This window comes from Phoxinus phoxinus (genome assembly GCF_949152265.1).
Source record: "Phoxinus phoxinus genome assembly, chromosome: 11".
Taxonomy (NCBI): domain Eukaryota; kingdom Metazoa; phylum Chordata; class Actinopteri; order Cypriniformes; family Leuciscidae; genus Phoxinus; species Phoxinus phoxinus.
Window position 1 is genome coordinate 27,827,291 of NC_136886.1, and position 27,993 is coordinate 27,855,283.

Genomic DNA, 27,993 nt, shown 5'->3' on the forward strand with positions numbered 1-27,993 from the left:
TAAACTGATTTGTCCATCCACCTGTCTGTCAAATACTTCCTGTCATTGTACTTCCTGGATTCCTGAATCAGAAACATTGTAACATCACAGTTGATACCTTCTCTGTCCATGATTTTCCTTTTTAGAAATCATCATCATCACCGTCGCCAAAATCAGTAAGTAAAAACCAAGGATCTCGTCATACTATTTGCTGTATTATTTGGCGTCGATCGTTAACGTTAGTCTATTCTTGGATGCAAGCCACCCACTGTTGCTCCAGCCCATAGTGTGTCAGTTCTTAAAATGGTTGTAAAATTCATGGCTGTGGGCTTTGTTTTATTGTTTATCGTACTATTTGCAATGAATTTGATCGGTGATGATGTGGATGTAGCTATTAGTATATACCGTGTCAGTTTAGGTTTAATGTGAGTTCATGTGATAGACTGCATAGAATAGATTATATTAGTCTGTATTCATCACTGCTGACTTTAGTATGTGTGTTGTTCTGTTTATCTGTTCTGTTGTTTCTAATTAAGTGAAAATGATTTGATGAAGGGTTTTAAAGATTGAACATATTATTGAATTTGGCCAGAATCAGTCTAAATGTCCACACTCAAGCCTACTCTCATATTCATTTGATTCTCGTACACGAACTGGTAAAATAATAACTTGTAAGATCCCTCTCAGACATTGTGTCTCCTCTCTCTCCCTTGCTCATGGTTGGCCATAAACAGGCCATGCGGGACAGGCGTGAACTCAAACAGTGTAGTAAAAAATGACTCATTCACTTCCTCTAGTATCATGTAGTGATATGACTTGCATCCCTACCCGGAGCATCAGGTCGAGATATTATAGGTTTACTTTGACCTTCACCAGAACCTGTCAGTTCTAGGATTCATACAGTAGTAGTCATTTACACAAACTGAACTTGGACAGTTGACAGTTGTGAGTTTGACACTAACACCAGGGAGATTCTGAGCAACGGGTTTTGTTTTACATCATGCCAAGGTCAGTGAATGTGACCGGGAAGTCAGTGCTTTGTTTTTCTTGTCTTTTTAGTTTCTCAATATGACTGACTTATATAATGTATATGCCCCCTCATTACCAGAATTGCAGGTGTATGTTTATTTGCGCGCTCTCTCTTATATTGCCTATTATATCTCAGATTTAAATATTTGAGAATTGCTCTTTTTAGTTAATTAAGTTTAATTTCAAGAAACCAGAAAGGAGGCTGATAAATACTCTAGACCCAATATTGGACAAATAAAAAGATATTATGTTTTCTGTATGTTTCAAAAAGCATTTAATTCATCAATCTTCTAAATCTGTTTCAGGGATCAATGGCTTTCAGGAAGGCAGTGAAAGGAACCCTAATAGGGGGCGGAGCCTTAGCAACAGCCTTCAGCCTATCACAGTTCTTTGAATACAGGAAGAATCAGGTATATATTTACAGTAAATGGCACCAATGTTGTTGCTCTGAGTCTGTCTGATTCTGTCTGAATGTAAAGTTAAATTGGCCAATTCTTTTGACAAATACCAAGAATTTTGTTTTCACATTTCACATCCATACAGTGACTCCTACAGGTTATAGTGCAGAATACACAGAGCACAGCTGTTCACACCCATCTGTACCGCAGCATGTCTTGTCCTGACACAGGAATGCTCTCTCTGTGTGTTTACACAACCTTAAAGATACAGCTTAATCGGCTCACATAGGACAGCAAAACTCAGGCCTTGTATTCTGAATCAATTTATATCTATTTGTAACTATTCCCTAATTATAATTCATAAAGGCTTGTTTGTGTTTTCATGTGGTCAACAACCTCATGGAACAGATTTCATGAATGTGTGTGACAAATCTTATTAAGATTAAACCTAGCACTTCCAGATACATTTACAAATCTCATTTGTACCTTTAGGTGTTGCCTTAGGTCTCCAAACTCCAAACGCTACCGTATTAAAATCAGGTTTTGTTTGCTAAAGGGAGATTACACTTGAACAGTGATACACACATTGTTTAAAGGATCTCTCTTGAATATGTAATCATGAACAATCTGATCCCCATTCACGCCATCAGGGAGTGTGTCACACACCATGTTCTGTCTGTATTTAAACTAGTAAGAACCCCAGGGGTCTCGTCTGTTTAGACGCTATACCAAATAACGGAAGGTCAAGTAGATTAAGATAATCAACAAGGCTTTCTGAAACAAATGAAGAAAAAAAAGACAGACTCTTGAAGAGCAATGGGAGTCCTGATTTTCTCTCTCATCATTTATTTAAATCTTCCCAAACCCATTTTGTCCATTATCTTGCATCTCAACTGTTCCAATCCCAACGAAACTCCAGGGAGCGAGAGAATTATGCACTTTCAAGGACGTGGTTGCCATGGAGATTGTAACTACACGATTAAATTGGTTAAAAAAATAACAGTTATTAAAGATCTTGAGTTTTGATATTTTTCTTAACTGTCGATTTTCAATTCACTGATATGATTTGCAGAGATTCTTTTCTCAGATGTCACCAACATGAACGACTTTATTACTGTAGCAGTCAATCAGATCACCTTCTTCACGTCACATCTGCATCCCATGTTAAGCGTTTCACTGACACAAACTTTTTTTCTGATGTTTCTCCATTTATTTGTTTATTTGTCCCACGTGTCATCTCAATGCAGCCTAAATGGGTAAGCAAAAGTCAAAAGAGAAAGAACGAATCTTCTTTCAAAAATTGCTTGCAATCATGCATGTGGCAGATGCTAATCTTCTGGGATTGTGATGTTAATTTGTTGAGCGTGTGTGTGTGTGTGTTTGTCTGCTCTATGGCAAGGGCACTGTTACACTCTTGCTGAAGTATCACTCTGCGGTGGCCGATTGCGTATTTGCATGAAATTCTCTGTTTCCGTCATGCACTTGTCCTGATTGCAGGACAGCCTCTCTTAATAGTGTGCGGATGTTTTAAATATGTCTGTCCTTGGAAATAGACACTAATTACTGAATCTTGTTTTTACATGCTATTACTGTCTAAATTGCAAATGTCTGCGCTCATTTGGTCATTTGCAAGTCAAATGGACCCTACGGGCTTTTGGGGGCAGATTGATGTAATCATTTAGGCCAAATGCTACAGAAAAAAATTAATAAAACGTTTCATCATGGCTAAAACCCTCGACACCTTGTTTTTTTTTTTCTGCATTTGAATTTTACGTCGGAGTATTTTTTGGCCTTCATGTGACTGATAGATTGGCAGCTGTTCATTCACAAAATCATACTGTCAGTTTTTACAAAAACGCTTCAGATTTTCAGTCAAACTTTAGTTTGGGGACCAATTCCCACTATTAACTAGTTGCTTATTAGCATGCATATTACTAGCGTATTGGCTGTTTATTAGTACTTAGAGTACACATTGATGCTTTATTCTGCATGATCATATTCTACATCCCCTAAAGGGATAGTTCACTAAAAAATTAAAATTCTGTCATTATTTACTTAACCTCAAGTTATTCCAAACCTGTATTATTATTTTTTATTCTGCTGAACACAAAAGAATATAATGTGAAGAATATGGGTTACCAAACAGTTGATGGACCCCACAGTATGGAAAAAAATTACTATGGAAGTCAATGGGTCACATCAACTGTTTGGTTACTGACATTCTTCAAAATATCTTCTTTTGTGTTCAGCGGAGGAAATACATTCATACTGGTTTGGAACAACTTGAGGGTGAGTAAATTATGACAGAATTTACATTTTCGGGTGAATAATCCCTTTAAGGGATGTAGAATATGGTCAAGCAGAATAAGGCATTAATATGTGCTTTATAAGTACTAATAAACAGCCTCTACCCCATACCTTAACCATTACAACAGCTAAGCTGTAAATTAGGGGTTTATTGAGTCAAAGTTGTAGTGAAAATGTGTTCCCCAAACTAAAGTGTGACCATTTTCTTTTATTGATAAGGAGATTTATCGAAAAAAGCAGTTTAAATACCTAAACTGATATCAAGCATTGGATAAAATATAAATGAATGTTGTCTGTTATGATATGAAAGGTCACAGTGTAAATTGCCATAATGAGTGACCATGTCGTGAATGCTAATTTGAATGTATTTAACTCTCTTAAAAACTAGAACTGAAACCTAGATGTGAACTGAACTAGATCTCAACACTAATTTGAGATTACCAATAACGCATCCCACTTAATTCCTTTGTCTTGGCATGGCGACTAACAAAATGTTTCATCAAATATATTTTATGTTGTCTTGATGTGATTATTATGAAAAGTGCATGTTCAGTGTTTCACTAGTACATTTATAGACATCTGTGTAATTGTCTTGTTTAATGAATCTGATTAAACTTGTTTAATTGACATCTAATTATTATTATTATTATTTAAAAGATAAATGAATTATTGAAAGGTTTCAAGCTACAATTGTGAAAGACTGCAGTTTGACATACAGGTGCATAGTAAAGCTTATAGAATATCAATTCTGGATTGTATCTTTAAAGAGGCTAAAGCCTATTGTAATGCATTTGAGCACATTATCACAATGTTCTTTTTTCGTGTTGTACCTGCTGGACGTGTTCAGGCCCGGCTAGCATATGTTGAGGCGCAGGGTGAGCTAAAGATGCCGTTTAAAGATGCCCTCCCAACAAGAGAGGAACAGCTTTCATCACTACGAAACACAGAGGAGTTTGACGTCTTGGTGGTGGGCGGCGGAGCCACGGGCTCAGGATGTGCCTTAGATGCCGTCACACGAAGTATGTACTTTTTTTTTTACAAAGTTTTGCAATATTACTGTACTTATATTAACTGTGCATTAGTGTGCAGGTCATTTTCAGTCCATTAATACATGGATCCATACACATTTTTTAGTGTTAATTTATTTTTATTTTTAAAGGTGATGATTTATATTGGATTTTTCAAAGATGCTTTATTCTCATTATATGTTGTATTCAGCTTTGGAGGCCAGACAGAATGTGCCTGGGTGCAATAAGCATGTTGTAATTTCATAGTGGAGAAAGCCAAATGTAAATGACAGCAGCTGCAGTCTAAATATTTGGCACCATAAGGTCTTAAAATGCCAGTGCATTGTCTAATCTGTTCCTTACCTGTCTTTCTGCCCCCTCTTGTCCAGATCTGAAGACCGCCATGGTAGAACGGAGCGATTTTTCATCGGGCACCAGCAGCAGAAGCACCAAGCTCATTCACGGAGGAGTCCGCTATCTGCAGAAAGCCATCATGAAACTAGATTATGAGCAGGTGAAGGCCCCATTTTTCCCGATTTGCCCCTAATATTTAGAAGAAGGATTGCAAGGCTTCTTACGCCACCACTGTGACATTTTGAGCAACTGTCTGACAGACAGAGAGAAGCACAAACATTTAGTAGGAAGCTGCAGATCTGAGGCATTGGAGGATGAATAACTAAAACTTAGCTTGACCATCAACTATTTCAATAACCCCTGATTATCAGTACAATGAAAAATTATGCTTTAAGTGTAAATTATAATTGGAAATAACAGCACTTTCAGATTTTAAACTCTAAAATGACTGCAGTCAAAACCGGTCATTGGCCAAATTTAAAAACAGCATATTAAAAACAGGGTTATTACAGTTAAGTAAATATAAAAACAAACTAATAAAAAAAAACATTAACTGAAATAAAATAAAATACACAGCAATTTTTTTTTTTTTTTTTTTTTTTACGGATAGTTGCCAAGGCAAGATTACTTATTTTCATTTAGTTTTTAAATTGATGTACTAAAACTGGAATAAAAATGTATAAAAACTATACAGACATATTTAACTAATAAAAAAAAAAAATAATAATAATAAAAACAGAAAAATTACTAAAACTTTAACCAAAACTAAAATAAAAACTAGAAATCTAATGTAAAATGTTAATGAAAACTATATAATAGTATCTCAATGATACTAAAATAACACTGATTTAAAATATGATTAAGTATTTAATAGGAAGTAAAATGACAGCGAAATATAAGATCATATTTATATCTATGAGTTGCGTTTCTTCAATTTATGACTAAATTAACATCTGTGGTTAACATTAATCGTGACATACATTTACACCTCAATCATACCCTGAAAAATATGTGTACATAAATCCTCTGGGCCCAGAAATGTTGATTAACAGATTTATTTCTGCCTTCTCAGTACATGATGGTAAAAGAGGCTCTTCATGAACGTGCCAATCTGCTGGACATCGCCCCTCACCTGTCTGCACCTTTACCCATAATGCTTCCTGTTTACAAGTAAGAAAACCAGTCAACCAGAAAAGTCAGACAATAAAAACGCTCTTCATCGACGGAGAAAAAACGAAGGGACATACAATATGGGGCTTAGATGGCAGAAAGTTAAAGAGAAAAAAACTGGAGACATCCTAGATGCATAAAATACAGTTTTTGTATTTAAATCCATTGATAAGTTCACAGAAATGTCATCGAACCTTTTCATATGGTCACCCGTAGCAGTTGGTGTTCGGAAATTCTGAGGATCAATGCTGAACCTCTCGCCTCCTCAGTCTCTGCCCCTTGTCATTCTGGGTTTTTAAAGGATCTTCCTGTCCTTACCATCATCATTACTAATTACTCGTGGCATTTATGTCTTGCTCTGATATTTAAAGCAGCCAGAAAAGTGTGAAAGGGTCACAGAAATGAGAAACCTCAAGATTACATCATTTGCCTGTCAGATTTTTTTAAAAACATAAAACAAATGTCACAAGGTGCTATATATGACTTAGCGGTACTTGGAAAAATCCAATTCTGCCCATGTTCAACCATATTTTAATAAGTAATAAACCCAGCCTTAACTGGTTACCCCTCTAAGACCAGCAAACAGACCAGGTGAACCATTTTGACTAGCAAGCCAGCTTACCGTGGTTTACTTTTCTTTTCTTTTTCAGCGAAGTACTCACAAAATCCTTGTTTGTATATTTAAATGCAGTCAGTGCATTTTTCTCAGCCATGTTTGTCAACCGAAACCGAGAGTAATAGTGTGTTATTGTTACTGGACATGTTCTAACCAGGTGGTGGCAGCTGCCGTATTACTGGGCCGGCATTAAAATGTACGACGTGGTTGCCGGATCACACTGTCTGAAGAGCAGCTATGTCCTGAGCAAGAGCAAAGCACTGGAGCTCTTCCCCATGCTGAAGAAAGACAAACTCGTGGGAGCCATTGTCTATTACGATGGTGAGCAGGAACCAATCTAAGATTACAGTCTTGAGTGTGATCTAAAAATATGATATTCAGAGCTGAGGTGTAACTATCCTCAATTTCTTTTTCTTTCTCATCTCTGTTAGCCAAAAATCATTGCTAAAGATTTCTGGAATTTTATGTATATATATATATATTTTTTTTATATAATTAATGTTAATTATATTACAATTACATTTCAATTGATTTAAATTCTATAAAATAATTCTATAAAAAGTTCAAAAGTTTGGGTCGGTAAGATTTTTTAAAACATCTTTTTTAAAGTCTCATGCTCACCATGGCTGAATTTAATAATAAAAATACAGAAAAAAAGTAATATTATGAAATGTTATTACAATTTAAAATAATTCTTTCTATTTGAATCTATTATAAGATGTCATTTTTGCATTTCTTCAGTCTTCAGTGTCACATGATCCTTCAGTAATCAGTCTAATATGCTGATTTGGTGCTTAAGAAACATGTATCATTATTATTATTATTATCATCAATATTGAAAACAGTTGTTCTGCTTCATATTTTTGTGGAAACTGATATTTTTTTCAACATTCTTTGATGAATACAAAGTTCAAACGGACATATTATTTGAAATACAAATATTTTGTAACAGTATAAGGGTCTTTCCTCTTACTTTTGATCAATGTAATGCATCACCGCTGAATAGGAAATCATTTCTTAAAAAAAAATCTGACTTACCCTAAACTTTTGAATAGTAGTGTACATACTACAATAACATATAATGCCACAATTAAAGACATTAAAAGACTAAACGACATCGTAACACCATTCTGATCTAGAGTCAAACATAGTTAAACCATTGCTAAAGTTCCCAACTCATTACATGGCCTCAACTGACCTTTCACCTGCATTGAGACCTTGCTGTTAGATAAACAGTGCTGTTTTACTGGTATCATTGCTTTCATAAACATTTCAATCTTCTAGTTGATATTGCTTTTCTCTTTTAATTATTTACATATGTGACCTTTAAAGAACAATCAAATCGGATTGAGCTGTGTTTCAAATTGAATTGCTTTCGACCCATAGATTCACACCCTGATATATATATATAATTCGCATTTGTTTGCCAGTAGTTGCATATCAGTAACAGTGGGTTCATTTTGTGATTTCACTGGAATAGAGCGCAGACGGCCCTGTAGGGTCTAGCCTATGACAGTGAGAACTAGGAGAGGAATAATTTAATTTAATAATTTTTTGCGCTTTAAAACAATAAAATCATTTCTGATTATTGCCTTTGCGAAGCGTGTGATGGGGAGAATGAGCGAGATTATTTTCTTTAAGTAAGCCAATTCAGTAAAATTCAATTTGTGTTTAATTGCATAGCCTTTTCACAATACATATTGTTTCAAAGTAGCTTCACAGAAAATGCATGTCTCTACATTACAATTTGACTGTGTCAAATTAATATCTATATAGAGTAAATGTACAGTTCTGAGATAATACACATCATGCAATTGTGCAGCAACAATGAGCTTGTTAAAGCAGTTATTAAAAGTTGTGATCATAGTGATCAATTCATGATTTGTTGTCATTTGTCGTTGTACGCGGCAATAAGTGCGAGCTCATTTGTCTCTGTGACATTCCTGCATAATCTCTGGAAAACCGCCACTGGCTCATTGTGCCCGTGTCTCTGTTGGCCCGTCTGCGCCCGAGGCTGCCACCAGGCAAAACTTCCATATGTTCCTGGTTAGTCTGGGTGTGCAGAATCTGTCCCCTTTACTCAAGGTCCCGTCCGGAGCAGCACAAGCCCCGCCCTCCACCCCTGCCCTCCGGTGCTTCCTGTCAAACTACATTTGGCCCACACAGATACACGCGGTCCCTCGCAGGGTGCGCGGGCAGCTGATATTCAGGGGGAGTGCGGCGGCTATCTGAGCAGCGATCTGTCACATCGCGTCCATCTGTGTGAGAAACAGAGGCGAAGAGACGTCTGGATGCTCGGTTCCCTGCCGCCGCGTGTTTACGCGCCGTTAAAAAGACCCTTCGTTTGCGTATGTATGTGCGTGGAGAATCGAAACCCAGCGATTGTAATGACAGTTTAGAGGTTTTATTCGTTCTTCTCCCCACGTCCGTTCCTCCTCTCCCTCCCCTCCATCCCTCCTTCCCCTGGGTTGTCAGCCGGCTTTTCTCTCCAATTATTCAATCTGGAACAATCACGGCCGTGACATTTCCGAATCTGACCTTCTCCGCTGGAGATCGCAGCCTGCCTGTCGCTATTTGCCTCCCTCTATTTCTCTTCCTCCCTCTCTTTTTCCCCTACTCGCATCGCTTCTTCTGCTCCTGTCCCTCATCCTCCTTGAGTCCTCTCTCCCTTTTCTTTCTTTCACTATCTCGTCCGCGTGCACGGCCGCCTGTCACATCCTTCCTCCGCTATGATATGTCATTCATTCTTTCTGTAGGTCTTTTTTATTAATCTAATCTGATGCTAAAACTCCCTTATCTGCGTTTTCAGTCATTTGTAATGTCACGTTTTCTTTATTTCATTATAATTTCGCTCGCAGCACAAAAGCCCTGCTCTTTTCTCAGTACCTGCGAGCTGTACTCTAATAAACATTCAAGCTCAGCCAAGCGTTTCCTATCTACTGCTGCGGGACAGAGCTTTCCATGTGAGCTGCGATTCGCCCTCTTACGTGATATTAACAATATTCCAACATGCACATGTGCGCATTATCCTTCTCAACATGGAGGTTTTTCCTGCATCATGATTTGAGCGCAGAGCCGCGAGCGCAAACCCAGAGCGCAGGTTCATGGGATCTCTAACAAAGCATGCTGGTTCCTTCACTGCACATTATTCTTTGAGAAGTGTGCCCTTTAAACAGGCTTCCTGCCTGTGTTATTATTTTATTGTCTGGTGGAGTTGCCCCGAGCATGTGTTAGCATTAGACATGCTTACGTGGGTTACCTATCCCTCTGGTTCTTTAGCATCGAGAACACAGAGGCGTTTTCTAATTCAAGTAGCTCTTTAGTTGCCGTAATAGAGTGATATCGCGTTGGCTTCAAGGTTTCCTGTAATTCATGTTTCAAATGTGTCTGAAATTGTTTAAATGCCTCGAATGACCCTATAACAATATCGAACACCGTCACACTACTTCAAACATTGCAGTCATGAAGCAAAGTCTTAAAGGGATAGTTTACTCAAACATTTACTCACCCTCAAGTTGTTCCAAACCTGTATGAATTTTTTTTATTCTTCTGCTGAACACTAAAGAAGATATTTTTAAGAATATCGGTAACTAAACAGTTGATGGGCCCCATTGACTTCCATTGAAAAAATACTATGGAAGTCAACGAGGCCAATCAACTTGGTTACAGACATTCTTCAAGATGTTTTTGTGTGTGTTCAGCAGAAGAATGAAATTCATACAGGTTTGGAACTTAAGGGTTGAGTAAATGATGAGAGAATTAAAAAATGTTGGTAAACTATCCCTTTAACTAAGTGGCCTCGGCATGTACAGTAAATCAGTGTGTACCTACTTAACCATATTTTGGGGACAAATTTGTACCCAGAAATTTGCTAAATCTGACAAAACTTCATTTTGGAGGCGTGCTAATTTGTAAAAACAGTAAATAAAGTACATAAAAAAATAAAAATAAATGAAAATGCAGAAAGTTTTCTTTTAGTACTTTTAACCAGCTGTATATAAAAACAGTTTGTGTGTGTGTGTGTGTGTGTGTGAGGTTTTACAATTTAGCTTTAGGAATAGTATTAATACTTAGCGTTATTTGAATTAAGTATAAGTACTGTACTTAGTGACATTCTGCTCCGGCTCTTTTCAGGACAGCACAATGACGCCCGTATGAACCTGGCCATCGCTCTTTCAGCGGCCCGTCATGGTGCTGCTATTGCTAACTACACAGAGGTGGTTCATCTGCTAAAGAAACCAGATTCACAAACAGGCCAGGAGAAAGTTTGTGGAGCCCGCTGCCGAGACATGATCACAGGTGAGATTCGCCCAGAACGAAAGTGAAATTATCTATTTTAGTGCAAGAAAACTTACATTCAGAAAGGTGTGGTCACATTAACAAAAAAATTCTGAATTATCACTGACAAAAAATTATGTCAATTCTATTTGAGCTTTGAGCTTCATAAATCAGTCACTTCTGAAGTCACACTCAAACAAAGCAGTTGTTCTATTGGTCGACGCGACGAATACACGTGACCAACTTGAACCCGTTGCGAAATCTCACACGAAATTTCAGATCGAGTTGATTTCTGTTGAAATTACTGGATTTTGCCATGAAAAGTGGAAAAATGGTAAATGTGGCCGCACCCTAACACATGACCAATTTAAATAATCAAAATATTGACAGAGCTCTTGTTAAGTCTAAATACAGGTTGTCTCTTGAATCTTTGCTTTCTTTTAAAGATGAATTTTCCCACAAAGCAACACTAACTCATCACCTTTCAGTGACCCTTTTAAATGTTTTGCTCATAATCCTATTATGAAGAGATTCGTCTTCCATTTTTAGCAAATGACCCCTGGGGTCAGGTCAGCTGTGTTCAGTTCAGGAGTAACACCTCACCCTGCCGTTTACAGGGAAGGAGTTTGACGTTCGTGCCAAATGTGTCATCAACGCTACCGGCCCCTTCACTGACTCACTGCGCAAAATGGACAACCAGAAAACTCCCAACATCTGCCAGCCTAGTGCAGGAGTGCACATTGTCATCCCTGGATACTACAGGTACCTTGCTGAATCCTTCAAACTTATTCTACCTCTTTTTTTCCTCCAGTGTATTTCTAACGGTGTTGACAGACAGTGCAGAGAGAGATGACGTACATCTGTATCCTCCTCCCCGATTACAGCCCAGACAACATGGGTCTGCTAGACCCCGCCACCAGTGATGGCCGTGTCATATTCTTCCTGCCCTGGGAGAAGATGACTATCGCCGGCACGACAGACACGCCCACTGAAGTCACAGCCCATCCCATCCCTATGGAGGAGGACATCAACTTTATCCTCAACGAAGTCCGCAATTACCTCAGCCCTGATGTAGAAGGTAATACAACCCTGCCTATGCCTTTTCTTTATGGTTTTGAAACGTGACATGCTGACAATGCTATACCTAGAGTACAAGGAAAACTCACAATCTTTTTAATGGAAGACACTACAGGCAAAACTTGTTTTTCATGCACTTGTCAGTTTTGGGATTTTGGAATTTTTGGCTTTTCATAATGTTGTTTCAGACTAGTAGAAAGAATCCAAAATGCACTTTTGAGTGTTTATTTTATTGCACTTTGTCTATTTGTGTCTGTAGATTTCAATTACAATGCATATCTTTACAGGCCGTCTCATGCACTTACATACACCAAACTTCACAGTTTTATTCCTATCTATATTCTGAAGTTTTTAAGTTTGTTCATATATCATTTGACTGATTTAAAAAACACGGTAAACATTTATTTTCAAGAGCATTTGCAAATTTAGTGATGAAAGAGATATCCAAAATCCCCCCTGTAAAACCGTTGACTCTAATATATCAACAAAATGACACAAGGTTTTAGAAACTGGCTTTATCCAATGCTCAGATTTTTGTTCTGGAAATGTATGCAAATGAGTGCATATTTAATGAATTATAATGCCTCATTCGCGTATTTAGACAACATCTTAGGAAACCTGGAATTCAAAAATGTTTGCCGTTCTTAATGTAATCAATCAATTGGAGAAGTATGATGTCCATTAGTTACATGTTTTACCCTATTTACCTGGGGTGCCTTAAAAATTATCATGGTCACAAATGGTCATTATTTTAGTACTTTTGGGGAAAAGGTCTGTTTTCTCAGACTCTGTTGTGACTTTTTACAGTCTTTAGTTTTTAGAGGTGGCATAACTCAACCAAAAAGGACAATTCTGTCATGTCAAGTCAAGTCATCTTCATTTATATAGCGCTTTTAACAATGTAGATTGTTTCAAAGCTGCTTTACAGAGATAAACGTATAATTTAAGGTAACAGATTGTTTTGGCTTTATAGCGGTTCTTGAATAAAGATATTTTCCAGCTAAAGTTAGTTTTGATTGATTCACTTCCGGCGAAGTGATCATTTGTTATTAAATTAGGGGCCGTTAAGACGACACCGCTCTCTCACAGACTTTAAACGCGAACCTGTGATAAACACTGATGGCGCTCACGTGCGCATCAAGAATTAATTCTATAGTTATATGCGTTTGAATATATATGCGCAGGTTTGTAATTCCCTGCAAACCATGCCTAAACAAACTACTTGTCTTAAATTTTGGTACAGAATTTTATTTTATCACTTCGGGGTAGATACGCGAACCGAATTTCCCCACAACGCTTTATCTGTATAGAGTGGTAAAGGGATCCTCCATAGGGAGAGGCTAGTTGGCACTTCAGCACTGCGTTGTCACCGGGTCCAGGCGAAGGTCCTTCGTCAGATCTGGATACGGCCTGGATCCGGCAGGCTGCGGGAAAACCTTGGGATAAACAAAGACACTAAAATTAGCATAGATGCCATTCTTCTTATGATGTAATGAGTACATCAGGATTTATGGAAGGTGTTCCCAGTTCCGGCTGACCTAATCTATGCAGCCTAACATTGAATTATAGAAGTCTATAATGCATTATGTGAATGCTAGGTCAAAGAGATGTGTCTTTAATCTAGCTTTGAACTGACAGAGTGTGTCTGCTTCCCGGACAATGGTAGGAAGACTGTTCCAAAGTTTTGGTGCTAAATAGGAAAAGGATCTACTGCCAGCAGTCGATTTTGATATTCTAGGTATTATTAACTGGCCGGAATTTTGAGATCGCAATAGACGTGAAGGACTATAATGCATTAAGAGCTCGCTCAAGTACTGCGTAACTAAACCATTTAATGGTTTATCATTGAGGGTCATAATTTATTCACCCTCAAGTTGTTCCAAACTTTTATGAATTTCTTTCTTCTGCTGAACACAAAATAAGATATTTAGAAGAATACTGGTAACCAAACAGTTGTTGGACCCCATTGACTTCCATAGTATGGAAAATAAATACTATGAGGATTGAGGAACATGAGGATGATTAGGTCTTTTTTTCCCCCAAAGCAAACAGTCTGCAGAAGGTTGAGAAAGTCTCAATTGAACTGACCACATTTTTACATGCACTATCATTCAAAAGATTGGGTTTTGTCTGATTTTTTTTATGTTTTTGAAAGACTGCATCAAAAAAACAAACAAAGTAAAAGCATTTATTTTGTGGAATATTATTTTAAAATAACTTTTCTATTTTAATATATTTTTTTAATGTTATTTATTCCTGTGATGCCAAAGCTGAATTTTCATCATCCATTAGTCTTCAGTGTCACTTAATCCTTCAATCATTCTAATATGCTGATTTGGTGCTCATGAAACATTTATTATTATTATTATTACAGTTGAAAATGATTGTGCTGCCTTATGTTTTTGTGAAAACTGATTCTTTGATGAATAGAAAGTTCATAAGAACAGCATTCATTTTTAATCGTTTTTTGTAACAACATAAAAGTCTTTACTGCCACTTTTGATCAATTGAATGTGTCCTTGCTGACTAAAAGTATTGATTGCTTTAAAAAAATTGCACTGACCTCAAACTTTTGAACGGTAGTGTATGAATGAAATATTTCTGCTACAGTGTTTTAGACAAAACATTTTCTCAATAGTGCAACTTAAAGGTAGGGTAGGTCAGAATTGTCTAAAAAAAACTTTTATTCAAATTTGTTTAAACTGTCTTTATATACCAATGCATAATTAAAATGCAAGTACTCTGAAATAGAGAGTATAAAAAACCGAGTGACTCTAGTGTATTTAATCTTCAATAAACACAGCTCATTAATTCCATTCACTCCCACCTAAAAACGGGTGCGCGACTGCGCGCACGTGGGCAGAGCCAGTAATAACGGCGGTAGTCATGGCGACGGAGAGTGACAGTCGCGCAAGCCAATCCTGTGATTCGTCCCGAATGGAAATAATGAGCTGTGTTTAATGAAGATTAAACGGTCTAGAGTCACTCGATTTGTATACTATTTTTATCAGAGTACTTACATTTTAATTATGCATTGATATATATAGAAAGTTTAATCAAATTTGGTAAAAAGTTTTTATATAAATCCTACCTACCCTACCTTTAATACAGAAAGATGCAAATAACTATTTTCTTAGTTGCATGAAAAAATACACTTGACTCAAAAATCTGAGGAGCCACATGTAGAGGCCTCGCATAGACTTTAATTTCTGCATGCATGTAAATGAATAGAAAGGGAGGCTTGCATTGGTTGTGTTGAGTCAAGTAACTAGTTGGGACTGATAACTACTCCAAGCGTCTCCCTCGGAAAGCAGAGGTATTGATTTTTGAGCGCAGCCCTCTAATTGTTCAAAGTGCCGTGGATGCGGGCTTGATTGCTTGATTGATTAGCTTCATAGCTAATTTTCCCTTCGCAAAAAATGCTTCCTCTTTCCTCTGATTGTTGGGAGTTTGCTGAGCCTCGTTATCTCATTCAGCGCTGCTGTCTTCCAGCTACTGTAGAAAGTCATCTGGCTGGCTGTTTTCAACAGAATGTATACTCAAAAAGCACAATGTGACGGCTGCCGTGTGGAAGGGTGTCTTCTGCTTTGTGACCGGGCAACTCTGTTGACCCGGGAGGGTTGTTTGAAAGTGTGAATAAAGCAGATCATGGAGAATGAGGATGGATTGAGCGATGGAGGAGTGACACAGAGACCTTGCCTCTGGATGGAGGGTTGAGGCTGGACTGAACTGCTCTGAAGGCAGCTAAAGGGGTTTGACTGTGGGAGATTTGTCACACTGACAGTGTTGCGGCAAGATGTTGTTTGTCCCTCAAGTAGAGATATTGTTAGAGAGAGAGAGAGAGAGAGAGAGAGAGGGATGATTGTCGAGATGAACAGACATTTCAAGTAAAAAAAATCCAATATATATTCTCATTCAAAAATGTCTTTAAACAGTTGATTGATTAAAGTAGGATCAATGTAAAGGAGGGTAAACGTATAGGAATGCACTCGTATAGAATTTCTATCTGATTGCCAATAATGGTTTTAGGTTTTAGATGGCAGATATACATCTATAAAGTTTTTCCATTTTTTACATGTACGCTCCAATCTAAAAACAAGTGAAAACCTGAATCGAAACTAACCAAATATGCATCAAACAATAAAAAAACATAAAAAAACCCACATTATTTGCATGGAAGTTTTACTAAATAAATGTAATTCAAAGTAGCTTTACAGAAAATCTATCATGCAACCAGTAAACGTGTGGTGAGGAAAAAACACCCTAGAAAGATAAAACACAAGATCATTCTTGAACAAATGTACAAACAGAGTGACCTCTAGATTTAATTTTGTGTTTAAAGAGTTGGTTTGCCCAAAAATGAAAATTCTGTAATTAATTACTCGCCCTCATGTTGCTCTATCTAAACCCATACGATCTGCAAACTTTCTGTCCCTCCATTGACAGCTACGCAACTACCACTTTGAAGCTTTAAAAAGTTCATAAAAAGATCGAAAACTAATCCATATGAATCAAGCGGTTTACTCCAGATTTTCTGAAGAGACACCATCTCTTTATATGATGAATAGATTGAATTTAGGTTTTTATTCACATATAAACATTCATCACCTCACACATCAGTTGTGGTAAATGGAAGCTCAAGCATGTTTGAGGAACAGAAAGCTCTCAGATTTCATCAAAAGACTTCATTTGGGTTTCGAAGAGGAACAAAAGTCTTACAGGTTTGGAACGACATGAGGGTGAGCGAGTAATGTTTACCCTTTAATATTTACAGACAAATTGCTGTTGGAATATTATTATTATCAGCTTCCCTTTTCAGCCAGTAATTTAAAAATGCTAATATTGGCCTATACCAATATGATTGCCGATATATTGCGTATCCCTAATAGGCATGGCGATCGTGACTCTTCGAGAACTCTCCGAGTGCATTCCACAGCTTGGAAATGGACTGAATTCTCCCCTTGAGAATTAGATTACTTGAATGCATTCGACAGCCCAGCGGTCTATTGCTGAGGTTCATTTAGACTCAAGGTGTGTGTGTGTGTTATTGGTCTCCTAAGTCTGCTGTCTGCTGAGCTCCCTAGCCTTGTCATAAATGTTTCAGAGATGCCCTTTGATAATGAGAGTGCTGTCTATGTTTTTCCCCCCATTCAGAAATATCAACCTGCATATTACAGTGGCAGGTGTACCGCGGATCGATACACAACTCCCTCTTAATAATTAATGCTTGAGATGTCACCACAATAGGGAAATTGACTCCGGACTCATACATGATGTTCTAGTAATGGTTTGTTGGTTTAACAAAGTCACAAAGCAATTCAAGTTTTTACGGACAATCTCGCTTTCCATGTTCCCCTGTGGTCATTTATCAGACAAAATAGCTTTTATTGCAGACATCACTGTCATTTTCATGTATGACACACAATAGCGTAGCCTATTGTAGCCCTGTCAATCAGATACACGGCACACACACTTCAGCTGTCAGAGATTGTCAGCGTTTCTGGTTTCTTTGGTTCTCAGTGCGTCGAGGGGATGTCCTGGCGGCCTGGAGTGGCATTCGTCCGCTGGTCACCGACCCCAACTCCAAAGACACACAGTCCATCTGTCGTAACCACATCGTCAACATCAGCGACAGCGGACTCGTCACCATTGCTGGTCAGTGCCAATCATTTCTGCCTTGGTCTCCATTTTCTTAGAAAAAAATATCTTCCTTAGAATGGTTTGATTGGATTTGTACAGTGTGAAAAAGTTTGAAATTATTGATGCATGAATGGCTCCTAAAATACAGTACAGTTTTTAATGTTTTGAAAAGAAGTCTCATGTTCACCAAGGCTGCAATATGATGTCAACAGTAATATTGTGAAATATTATTACAATTTAAAATTACTCTTTTCAATTTGACTATATTTGAACATGTAATTTATTGATGCCAAAGGAACATTTTCAGCATCATCACTCCAGTCTTCAGTGTCACATGATCCTTTAGAAATCATTCTAATATGCTGATTTTGGTGCTCAAGAAACATTTCTTATTATTATCAATGTTGAAAACAGTTGCTTAATAATATTTTTAGTGGAAACCAAGGTACTTTTTTTTTTTAGAATGAATAGCAAACTTCAAAAGAACACTTTATGTGTAGTGTTTTTTTTGTTGTAAAAATATAAAAGTTTTTGCTGTCAGTTTTGAAAAATCCTACTGACCCTAAACTTTTGAACTACTAGTAGTGTATGTTCTGATCATTAAACACTCTTTTTAATGCAAAAATTATAATAAAACAAAATGAGTTTTAAACAAAATCTCACTTAAAGCTACACTGTGTCATTTTTTAAGTTGATTCTTAGCAAAAAACACTTTGTTCTTTAAAAATTATATGTGCTCATTCGTGTGTAATTAACTAAACTAAACTAGTAATTCGTGTCCACCAACTAATCAAGTATTCTCGTAAGCGTAGAATCTACCATTCAGAATACATACGAGCGATTCGCTCGAATGGCAGCAGCCATGTTGCGCCTCCATCTTGAAAATACATTAGCCAAAGAGGGACATTCCTGGAAATTCAAGCTTCGCCTTTCGAACCTTTACACTCAGTGGCACCGTGACGAATGCGAGGGGGAGATTACACGTGACTGCCGGCAGATAATACGCCACCGTAGGAGTTACAACGCCCTCGGAATGGGAGGGGCTAGAAAGTAATATTCAGTTGATAGTCATATACAATTTCACCGCTAGATGGGAGTAAATCCTACACAGTGTAGCTTTAAATAATATATAGAAAAATTTACATTTACATTTTAAAAATACACAAACTCTGTTTTGTAATGAGGAATCCCACTGAGGTCGTATAAAGATTTCGTAATAACACTCTGTCTACTGTAGGTGGGAAGTGGACAACCTATCGTTCCATGGCTGAGGAGACACTTGATGCGGCCGTAAAGGCTCATAACCTCTCAGCCGGGCCCAGCAGGACGGTCGGTCTGATGCTGGAGGGTGGGAAGGACTGGACCCCCACCCTGTACATTCGCTTGGTTCAAGACTACGGCTTGGAAAACGAGGTGGGTTTTGAAGCAGCTGCTTAGCATTCTGCCAGTCAGGGCTCTTTGGAGCAGGTTCAACTGCTCTATAACGCTTCAGTCCCCCATGATTCTGTGGGGAAGAGAAAGTCTGGCAAACCCTTGTTTGGAAGCGCGAGAGCTTGATGGAGCCGTAGCGCTACCATGGATGTTGTTTTGCCAGCATATTTAAAAAGGTCAGCATGCAGATATTTTTGACAGCACTTGACCTTTGGTGAGAGATATAAAAGAAGAGTTCGAATCGATGTAAACGGGGGTCGTGTTTATTTGTCAGAATGCTTAACGAAGCATAGTTCATAAGCTAGTTAAAGAACTATGAAGAAGCCAGAGTGAACATGTTTCAAATCTTAGTCTAGCCATGGTTACAGTGGGTTTCCTGTAAAGTAACTTCCCACCACCGGTTACAAGTGGTTACAGTTAATAAAGCCCTAAGGAATAACATTTTTATTTTCTAAACTCACAGGTTGCCAAGCACTTGGCAGCCACCTACGGAGGAAGAGCGTTTGAAGTAGCTAAGATGGCCCACGTGACTGGCAAGAGATGGCCCATTCTGGGGAAACGCCTTGTGTCTGAATTTCCCTACATAGAGAGTGAGGTAAGCACTCGGAAACTCAAATTAACTTAAAAATGTACCTCTGGTTTACCATTTGCTGAACAATTCTACCTTAGCAACTGTTGACATTGGCCATTTTCTCAGACAAGCTTTTTTTATATAAGGAGGAGTGAAGATTTAAATGCAATTTTAAGTTACCGGTAATCCAAAAAAAAATCCACAAATTTAAAAAAGCAGATTATGCAGTCAACCTAAAAATACATAGAAGTCTGATCGTCTTTTAAACAATTTCTAATAATTGCTAAATTTAAAAGCCCTTAAAGTCTTAAATTCTGTTTGAATTTCCGTTACACAATTATTTGGCATTTAGTTAAATGTAAACTACTGTGGCTTCTCTGTGGGCCAAAGAAAAGACTAATAACGGCCATTTTCAATATATACATTTTACTAGAATCGGCACAATAGTCTGTTTATTGTCTTTTTTTAAGGGGGTCATCGGATGCTAAATTCAGTTTTATATGGTGTTTGCATATAAATGTGTCTTTACAGTGTGTGGACACAACCACCATACAATGAAACAAATCCATTTACTCTCAATAATCAAGTCGTTTGGAGAGTTGCTCATTATCATTTAAAGAGACATGCACCGAAACGGGTCGCTGTGAACCAAGCTGTTTTTGAGGAGGTTAAAAGGGTGTTGTTTTACACAACCATTGAGGAATTTTAACCTAAGTGTAACAAACTTTACATGACGACCCTAAAGAATCATACCAACTTGTGGAAAATGGGCCACAATGATGACCCCTTTAAACAAATTATTATTGTATGAGCAAAATCCAATATGGATATATCTCTAATTTGTATGTATTTATATGTTAGACCATAAATCAACTTCAAAACATTTATACACGTATATATTGAATAAAACATCTCCGTATTTGCTTAGAAGAATCTAAGATTCAAGATTGATTTTGAGATTCCATGTGTTTGTTGTGTATTGAACAAGCGTATTCATTTTATTTGTGCTTAAAAGTCTTCAATTTGATTTTAAAAACGGCAGATGAATTAGAATGAAAGTGATGCTTTCTGTCTGGGTTTAGGTGCAGTATGCTATAAAGGAGTATGCATGTACAGCCATCGATGTGATTGCTCGTCGAACACGACTGGGCTTTCTGAACGTCCAGGCTGCAGACGAGGCTCTGCCGCGTATCGTTGAGATCATGGGCAAAGAACTGCAGTGGACCGAGCAGAAAAAGAAAGTACGTCATTTACATCATGGTATATTTCTTTTCGAATGCACTCGCCATGCTTTTTTATGTGGATTTTTTTTATGAAAATGAAAGCAGAATCCACTTTAAATTCACATTTAGAGTGTAATTAAAATTTTGTATGAACTTAGCGCTGTATGGAATTGATCTCCTAAATTGATTGTACAAACCTGCTACCCTCGCCCTGAACACAACTTTTTTTTTTTTCCTGACCGAAGGCTAAAGGTCTCAGCCAGGTTAATTTAGGTAACAGTTAATAATAGACCTCAGCTATTGTTAGTGTGACTCTTAAATAGTCTTTCTAACAAGGAGTCTCCACTGCAGGAAAAGAACACAATTCAGTTGTACAATGACCGCCCAGCACAACACCTCTAGATGACTATGGCTATTACGTCTGTGCTCACGGGAGTGTGTGTGTAGTGCGTTTGTAAGAAGGTGATAGAGTTACTCAAGCTTTTGCCTGCTGGCCGTGGGTTTCCTGTCTGATAAACAGAAGCACTAATAATAGCACCGATCATACTGTTCAGTTCCCTTGAGTTCAGCGCTCAGATCTGCTCACAATGCAGGTGCTCCACACCCATCACGCACATGAACGGACACCGACACAATGCTCTGCTGGGAGCCTCGATACAGCGCAGGTATATCGCAGCTCTGCAAATGCAAGGCAGTATTTTCAGCCTGTGCATTTCAGGAACGTTCATGTTGCAGCGTTTCGGCTGCAATTTTGGCTGGATTTGAATCATTTTTACTGCCTCAAACATTCCCAATCTTATCTAAAAATAGAAAAAAAGCACATAAAAAACGGCAATTTACTTTGATATGAATAATTTCATATTCCACCCTTTATTGATTGATTGATCCACCTTGAGGACTTGAAATGCCTTCTTTAGACATAAAATGAGAACACTTTGACATGAACTGTGAGTTCGCTTTTGGGTAAAATTAAGCCTTTCTGTGTTTGCAAACAGCGATTACGTGCTTTGTAGGCGGAGCTTACCTGGTGGCAGAAAGTGACAGTTCTGTAGTAGCAGTCTATAGACGCTTGTTTCCGCCACAGAATATAAAAAAAAGGCAATTGCGAGTTTATATCTCACACTTCTGACTTTTTTCTCCCAATTATTTATTTAAAATCTCCCAATTCTGATGAAAAATCGAATTGCGAGATATAAACTTGATTATACTGACTTTTGCACAGAATTGTAAGTTTATATCCTGCAATTCTGACTTTTTTTCCCCCTCAGAATTGGGTTATAAAGTCAGAATTGCAAGATATTAACTCACATTTGCAAGAAAAAAAAGTCAGATTTGCAAGATAAATATTATAGGTTTATATGTAATCTATGTAAAATGTTAGGTTAAAATATTTGATGCTGTAACTTTAGGCTTAATACATTATGCCCTCTATGAACGGCACACAGTAGGTGAATATTATGTAGATCTATAGTTTACATCAAATTCATGCTTTAATACTAAACTACTCATCACAGGTTTCATCAGACCAGGATGTACGTTTAATGCTTGCAACCATAAACATCTTCATATAGCTTCAAAGTGCATCTTTGAAAAATGGTATTCCATAAAAATGAAGACTTATTTTTTTTTTTGTATTTTAATTCCAACATCTAAAGGCACAACAAGACAGATTTTTGTCCTTATTCTGTGGATCTCACTCATTTTCCTGCAACAGCTCATTTGCATTTAAAGGTACACACACACAAAACGGTGCGTTTTTGCTCACCCTTAAAAAGTGACTTTAATCTAAACCCTCATTCACTATTCCCTACATTAGTCCACTAATACTGTTCACTTGAAGGAGTGAATGAAAAGGAGTGAGCGGACAGCCGTTGAGCGTACATCGGTTGTACACTCGTTATTGCAGTGCAATGTGGGATTGAATAAGTGCACTCAATAACGTCCACTATGGTTTCGGACACCACTACAAATGGCTGTCCCCTTAAGTAACGCCCTATTTGAGGGTATAGGGGGCAATTTCGGATTCAGCCTTAGTTTCCTAGTCTGTGTCGGTTAGTTTCATTCTGTTCACCTGGTGTTCGTATATTATCTCATTAGTTCCCTTACTTTAGGGGCTGTTTACACAACACCGTTTTCACCAAAAAACGTCAAACTTGGGTTTCAAAGTACACGTTTTTGAAAACGGTCTCCGTGTAAACAACAAAAATGTGAATCTCTGAAGACGATGACGTCATGCACATGCGTATTATAGTGTTTCATCGCCATCTCATTTTCGCGGATCCGTGTGAATGGGGATCGTTTTGACAATGGTGTCGTCTGTACGCGAATAACTCAAAGGAAAAACTTCTCCGGTTTAAGCATATCGTTGTGTAAATGTACTTTTTCTTTTTTTTCAGTTCTTTGTCCTGTCTTGTCCGTATTTACATGGTTGTGTAATTCATGGTTGAGTTTTCCTTGCCTGTTAGATGTATTGAATTGTTTTTGCTGATCTCCTTTGTCTTTGTGCGCTTTGCACAGCCACCCGTGACAACATGTGCCGCTCAAACTGTTACGATCAGACTGAAATAATCATGGGAAATAAATGTATTCAAAATTTATTTTATATCCATTTGATCCTTTGGAAAGTTATGCACTGTGTGTTTTGTGTGTCTATAGGAAGAACTGGAGGCAGCGCAGAAGTTCCTGCACCTGGAGATGGGTTATAAAGCTCGCTCTGAGCAGCTCAGCAAGACTTCAGAGATCTCACTTAATGCCCAAGAGGTGGCAAGGTGTGTGTGTGTGTGTGTGTATGTGTGTGTGTGTTTAAGTGTGTGTGTGTGTGCTTAAGTGTGTGTGTTTAAGTGTATGCAAAAGCCTACATCTCCCACTCTCCTAATATTATGATTATTCTGAATTACAGGTATAAGAAGCGCTTTTACAAATTTGATAAGGAGAGTAAAGGCTTTATCACAACACTGGATGTCCAGCAAGTGCTAGAGGTGAGTTATAATCTAAAATGTAATTATACTATTTAAAAAAGTGTTAGTTTTAAGCAAACATTTCTTTTTAATAACCATATTGTACATCTAGCTCTTTTTTCTATACATGTATAACATTGTTTCACTGAAGTCCATAATGTAAGTCAAGCTTTTTCACACTAAAAAAAGTGATAATTAAATTTTTCACCCTTTCTGTGAACAGTTTTTGATACGATATCTCGTCTTACACGACTGGCTAACGTCCATGTAGTTAATCACGGTAGGCCAAGTGCAGGTTTAAGTGAAAGTAAACAGTTGGAAGAAAAACGTATTTGGATCCGTGCATTAGTTCTTAAAGTGACAGTAGTCCTTAATGTCAATTCAAACAACAAAAGATAAAGAGAAAATCACTCGCTGCTCTTGACTGAATAACTGTAGCTTTAATAAGGGTTTATACAAGGAAGACTATGCACTGTTATTTTACATTTGATTACTTTATTCAATGTCTAGGTAGTGATTCTAAAATCTAGTGTATTTCTTTTGGATTATCACAGGGCCACATATGCATTTAAACTACTAGATGACCTGTAATTGCATCTTCCGCATGTGCAGAATTATATATATTTTTTTTACTGTGAGTGGTGGGTAGAACGGAGAGCAACTGTTTCACAGGAATGCTGCTGGAGAAGTGAAGCACGTGTTTGTATTTATCTCCAAAGAATACGATTTTAAATTTCTTATTAGCCTTCATTCTCTCAGCTCTCATTGTCTCGGGTTCTCATGCAGCCCTTAACATTTTCGTTAAAGCCTGACTCTGATGCCTCTTAGATACTGATTCTATCACTGATTTGTGTTATTTTAGAGACTCAACGTTCAGATTGATGAGAACGCCCTCCACGAGATCCTCAACGAGGTGGACCTCAACAAAAACGGACAAGTGGAACTGGATGAGTTCTTACAGGTATGAACCCTTAGAAGCCTTAGATATTTATAGACTAGAGGTTGTCTTGGTGTTTTCAGGCAGGATTGGTAGATGTAGGTGTGAAATCCTCAAAAATAAAAGTGCTTGTTATCTACATGTCAGTACATCCATGTTTTGTCAGAAGCCGACGGGTTTGCGGTGATTAGTAGCTCTGAAATGTCGTACCTTCATCAGAATGAGTATGAAGTTGATCTTGGTGTTTCTAGAGTTTCAGTTAATTAATAACGAGCAGCACCATTCTGTACTTTTTACCATAATGAAACATCAACTAGTTTAATATATATATGGTGCAGGTAGAAAGGTGTTAAAATTAATAATCACCCTTTCTGGGGTTTAAACCAGTAACCTTTAAAGGGATAGTTGACCTAAAAATGAAAATTCTCTCATCGCTTACTCGCCCTCATGCCATCCCCGATGTATATTACTTTCAAACAAAGATTTTTAGGAAAATAATCAATCTCGGTGAGTCCATCCATATAATGCAAGTGAATGGGTGCTGCTCGTTTGATGCTTACAAAACCACACAGAGCGTTCGTGACTGTAATCAATATGACCCCAGTGGATGAATCAATGTCTTCTGAGGCGAAACGATAGGTGTGTGTAAGAAAAATACTAATATGCTTCCGTTCTGTCATACGAGCGATCACACGGGTGACGTTTGGCGAGAAGTTCGCCAACTCGCCATATCTGAGTGAAACGGCTTCTCAAATAAGAAAAAAAAATGAGGGCGTGGCTTGATTTTGTCCATTGGGAATTGATTGGATCGTTGTGGTGAATGTTAAAGAGCTCATTCAAAATCATAAAAAAGGTGTATTTACAATCAGTAATGGTATCATATATTGTGCCTCTTAAGCCTAAATCTTATTAAAAAATATCTCTGTCTACCATCACCTGTTTGATTATACCTCTCTTTTTGCTCTCTGATTGGTTCAGCTCATGAGTGCGGTCCAGAGAGGCCAAATCTCTGACAGTCGTCTGGCTATCCTGATGAAGACGGTGGAGGAGGGTCTGGATCTGAGAGGACCTGTCTCGGTCGACCGCAGTGGAGGCGGCTTTTGAATCCCAACTACACACCAAAAGATCCACCAGACAACAGCTCCCACCACAAAGTTGGATAAACACCAAAAAGCTCTGACCACTGTGCCCACTCCGGTCAGCTCACAAGCACATCCTCTCAAGTCTTTAACTCGCCCAACCGTCTGGCTGCCTTCGACTACACTCGTTTTTTAAAAAATCTTGTAAAGCTTTGGTTTTAGCATGCTTATTTAAATGTATTCGAATGAAAAAGATATTATTAGAGCGGCATATATTCTTTAAAAATATTTAAAAAGTGTATTTGAGAGTATATATTTTTTATCAAATGCATGCAGTGCCATGTTGTGTGAACTGAAAAGCATGATTGTCTTTCTGAGCAGCTTTATCCTGTGAGCTTTCTGTTGTGCCATTTTATTCATGCAGATTATTTGCTACTGAACACAGTGAGATTCAGTGGCTCCAGGTGTCTTCTGAGGTAAATGATGCACTATATGAGTTTTGCTGTTTTACACTGCACACTTTTTGTTGTTGTTGTTTTATTTCACTCATTTCAAGTCATTTGTAATTTTCTGGTGGGAAAAAAAATATTCAACTCCTATCATTTCCTTTTCCATAAATCTTGTCTCAAACTTTAATTAATGACATTATGTTGAATGTATGCAATGTTATTCTTTCTTTCTTTCTTTCTTACATTATTGTATTACAAATTGTGTTACTGTATACAGATCAGTTATTTTAATTAGTCTTAACTGGGGTGTGTGAAGTGTTTTGAGACTTTGCATTGGCTCTGGTTCAACAAGCGGGTTTTTAAAGTTTATAATGAAATGTAAGCACTTGTTTGAATGTTGAATATTTTATCCCTTATTCAAATTCATGAACGGTTGAAACTCCACTTCAGAATGCTTCTTATAAAACCTTGCCTGTAAGTAATCGGTTATCCATTACTCGGTTATCCAAAATATTACAACTGTAAACTTGATGTAGAGGATAACAGGGAATATACTTAATGTGCCTTTCTTTCTTTTATAAAAGGGATAATTCACCCAATATGACTATTCTGTCATTTTGCTCACTCTCATGCTGTTCCAAACCTGTATAACTTACTTTCTTCTGCGGAACATAACAAAATATATATTTTAAAGAATGTTGGGAACCTAATAGTTTTAGTTCCCAATGACTTCTATTGTATGGACAAGAAACACTGAAATGTTTCTCAAAATATCTTTCATGTTCCACAGAAGAAAGAAAGGCATACAGGTTGAAACAATAAAGGTGAGTAAAGGATGACCGATGACTATCCCTTAAAAAGACACTTAATGAACTTTGCATGTCGAAATGCACAGTCTGACACACTAATAGACCGCACTCTTGCATTTGACTACTTGACTGTGTATTTTTGTGGTTTAACATGCTTATGTATTTTTATATTATGTTCAGACTTCAGATGGAAACTGCTTGTTAAAGAACTTGGATGACTGAATGATTTAAAAGAAATGTTTTGTACAATTAAGCTGCTCCTGTTTTATAATCCGTTTTGGTTTGTTATCATCATGCAATGAACTTCTTAAGTCCATCATGATATGTTTGGGTTTTTTAAGATACAAGAACACCATAGATCTTCAGTGTTGTTCGTCAAGTTTGTCAGCTTTTGCATAAAAGAGCTGGAGCAGTTCAACTAATTTATTGTTTGTCGTGACAGGATGTAATTTCAGCCTGATCCCGATTGAAAGAAATTCATATTGTATGGGGAAAAAATGTACAGTAAATGAATCTGCAAAGCCTGAAAAACACAATTTTGTTATTAAATGTATCTGGTTGCCTTCTGCATTGTTTGGACGTGCCTTTATAATAATGTTTGTGGCAGATGAAGCATGTGATGTCTCCTTCTCACGTAAGCATCCACATGCACACTCAAAAAAATAACTTTTTATTTTTGAGG

At 37.5% G+C, this 27,993-nt stretch overlaps 1 protein-coding gene across 2 annotated transcripts; it reads left to right on the forward strand.

The window, feature by feature from the left end:
- The first annotated feature begins 30 nt into the window (after positions 1–30).
- gpd2 (glycerol-3-phosphate dehydrogenase 2 (mitochondrial)) lies at positions 31–27,879 on the forward strand. Of its 2 annotated transcripts, XM_079627248.1 has the most exons (18): positions 45–155; positions 1,314–1,418; positions 2,654–2,662; positions 4,561–4,732; positions 5,110–5,234; positions 6,147–6,244; positions 7,018–7,181; positions 10,995–11,159; positions 11,756–11,900; positions 12,023–12,216; positions 17,736–17,870; positions 19,093–19,268; positions 19,750–19,881; positions 20,940–21,098; positions 23,736–23,848; positions 23,980–24,058; positions 24,900–24,998; positions 25,953–27,879. In XM_079627248.1, the coding sequence occupies exons 2-18, from the start codon at positions 1,320–1,322 to the stop codon at positions 26,076–26,078; spliced, it is 2,190 nt and encodes a 729-aa protein (XP_079483374.1). In that variant the 5' UTR covers positions 45–155; positions 1,314–1,319; the 3' UTR covers positions 26,079–27,879. The 2 variants fall into 2 exon arrangements, with proteins under 2 accessions (XP_079483375.1, XP_079483374.1); XM_079627249.1 differs by lacking the exon at positions 2,654–2,662 and having other exon boundaries at positions 31–155.
- Positions 27,880–27,993: the final 114 nt, after the last annotated feature.

Coding starts and splice junctions, on each gene's coding strand:
- gpd2 (XM_079627248.1), top strand. CDS start 1,320: ATGGCTTTCAGGAAGGCAGTGAAAGGAACCCTAATAGGGGGCGGAGCC. Junction 11,160..11,755: donor CTGCCGAGACATGATCACAG/GTGAGATTCGCC, acceptor TGCCGTTTACAG/GGAAGGAGTTTGACGTTCGT. Junction 23,849..23,979: donor AATGCCCAAGAGGTGGCAAG/GTGTGTGTGTGT, acceptor TCTGAATTACAG/GTATAAGAAGCGCTTTTACA.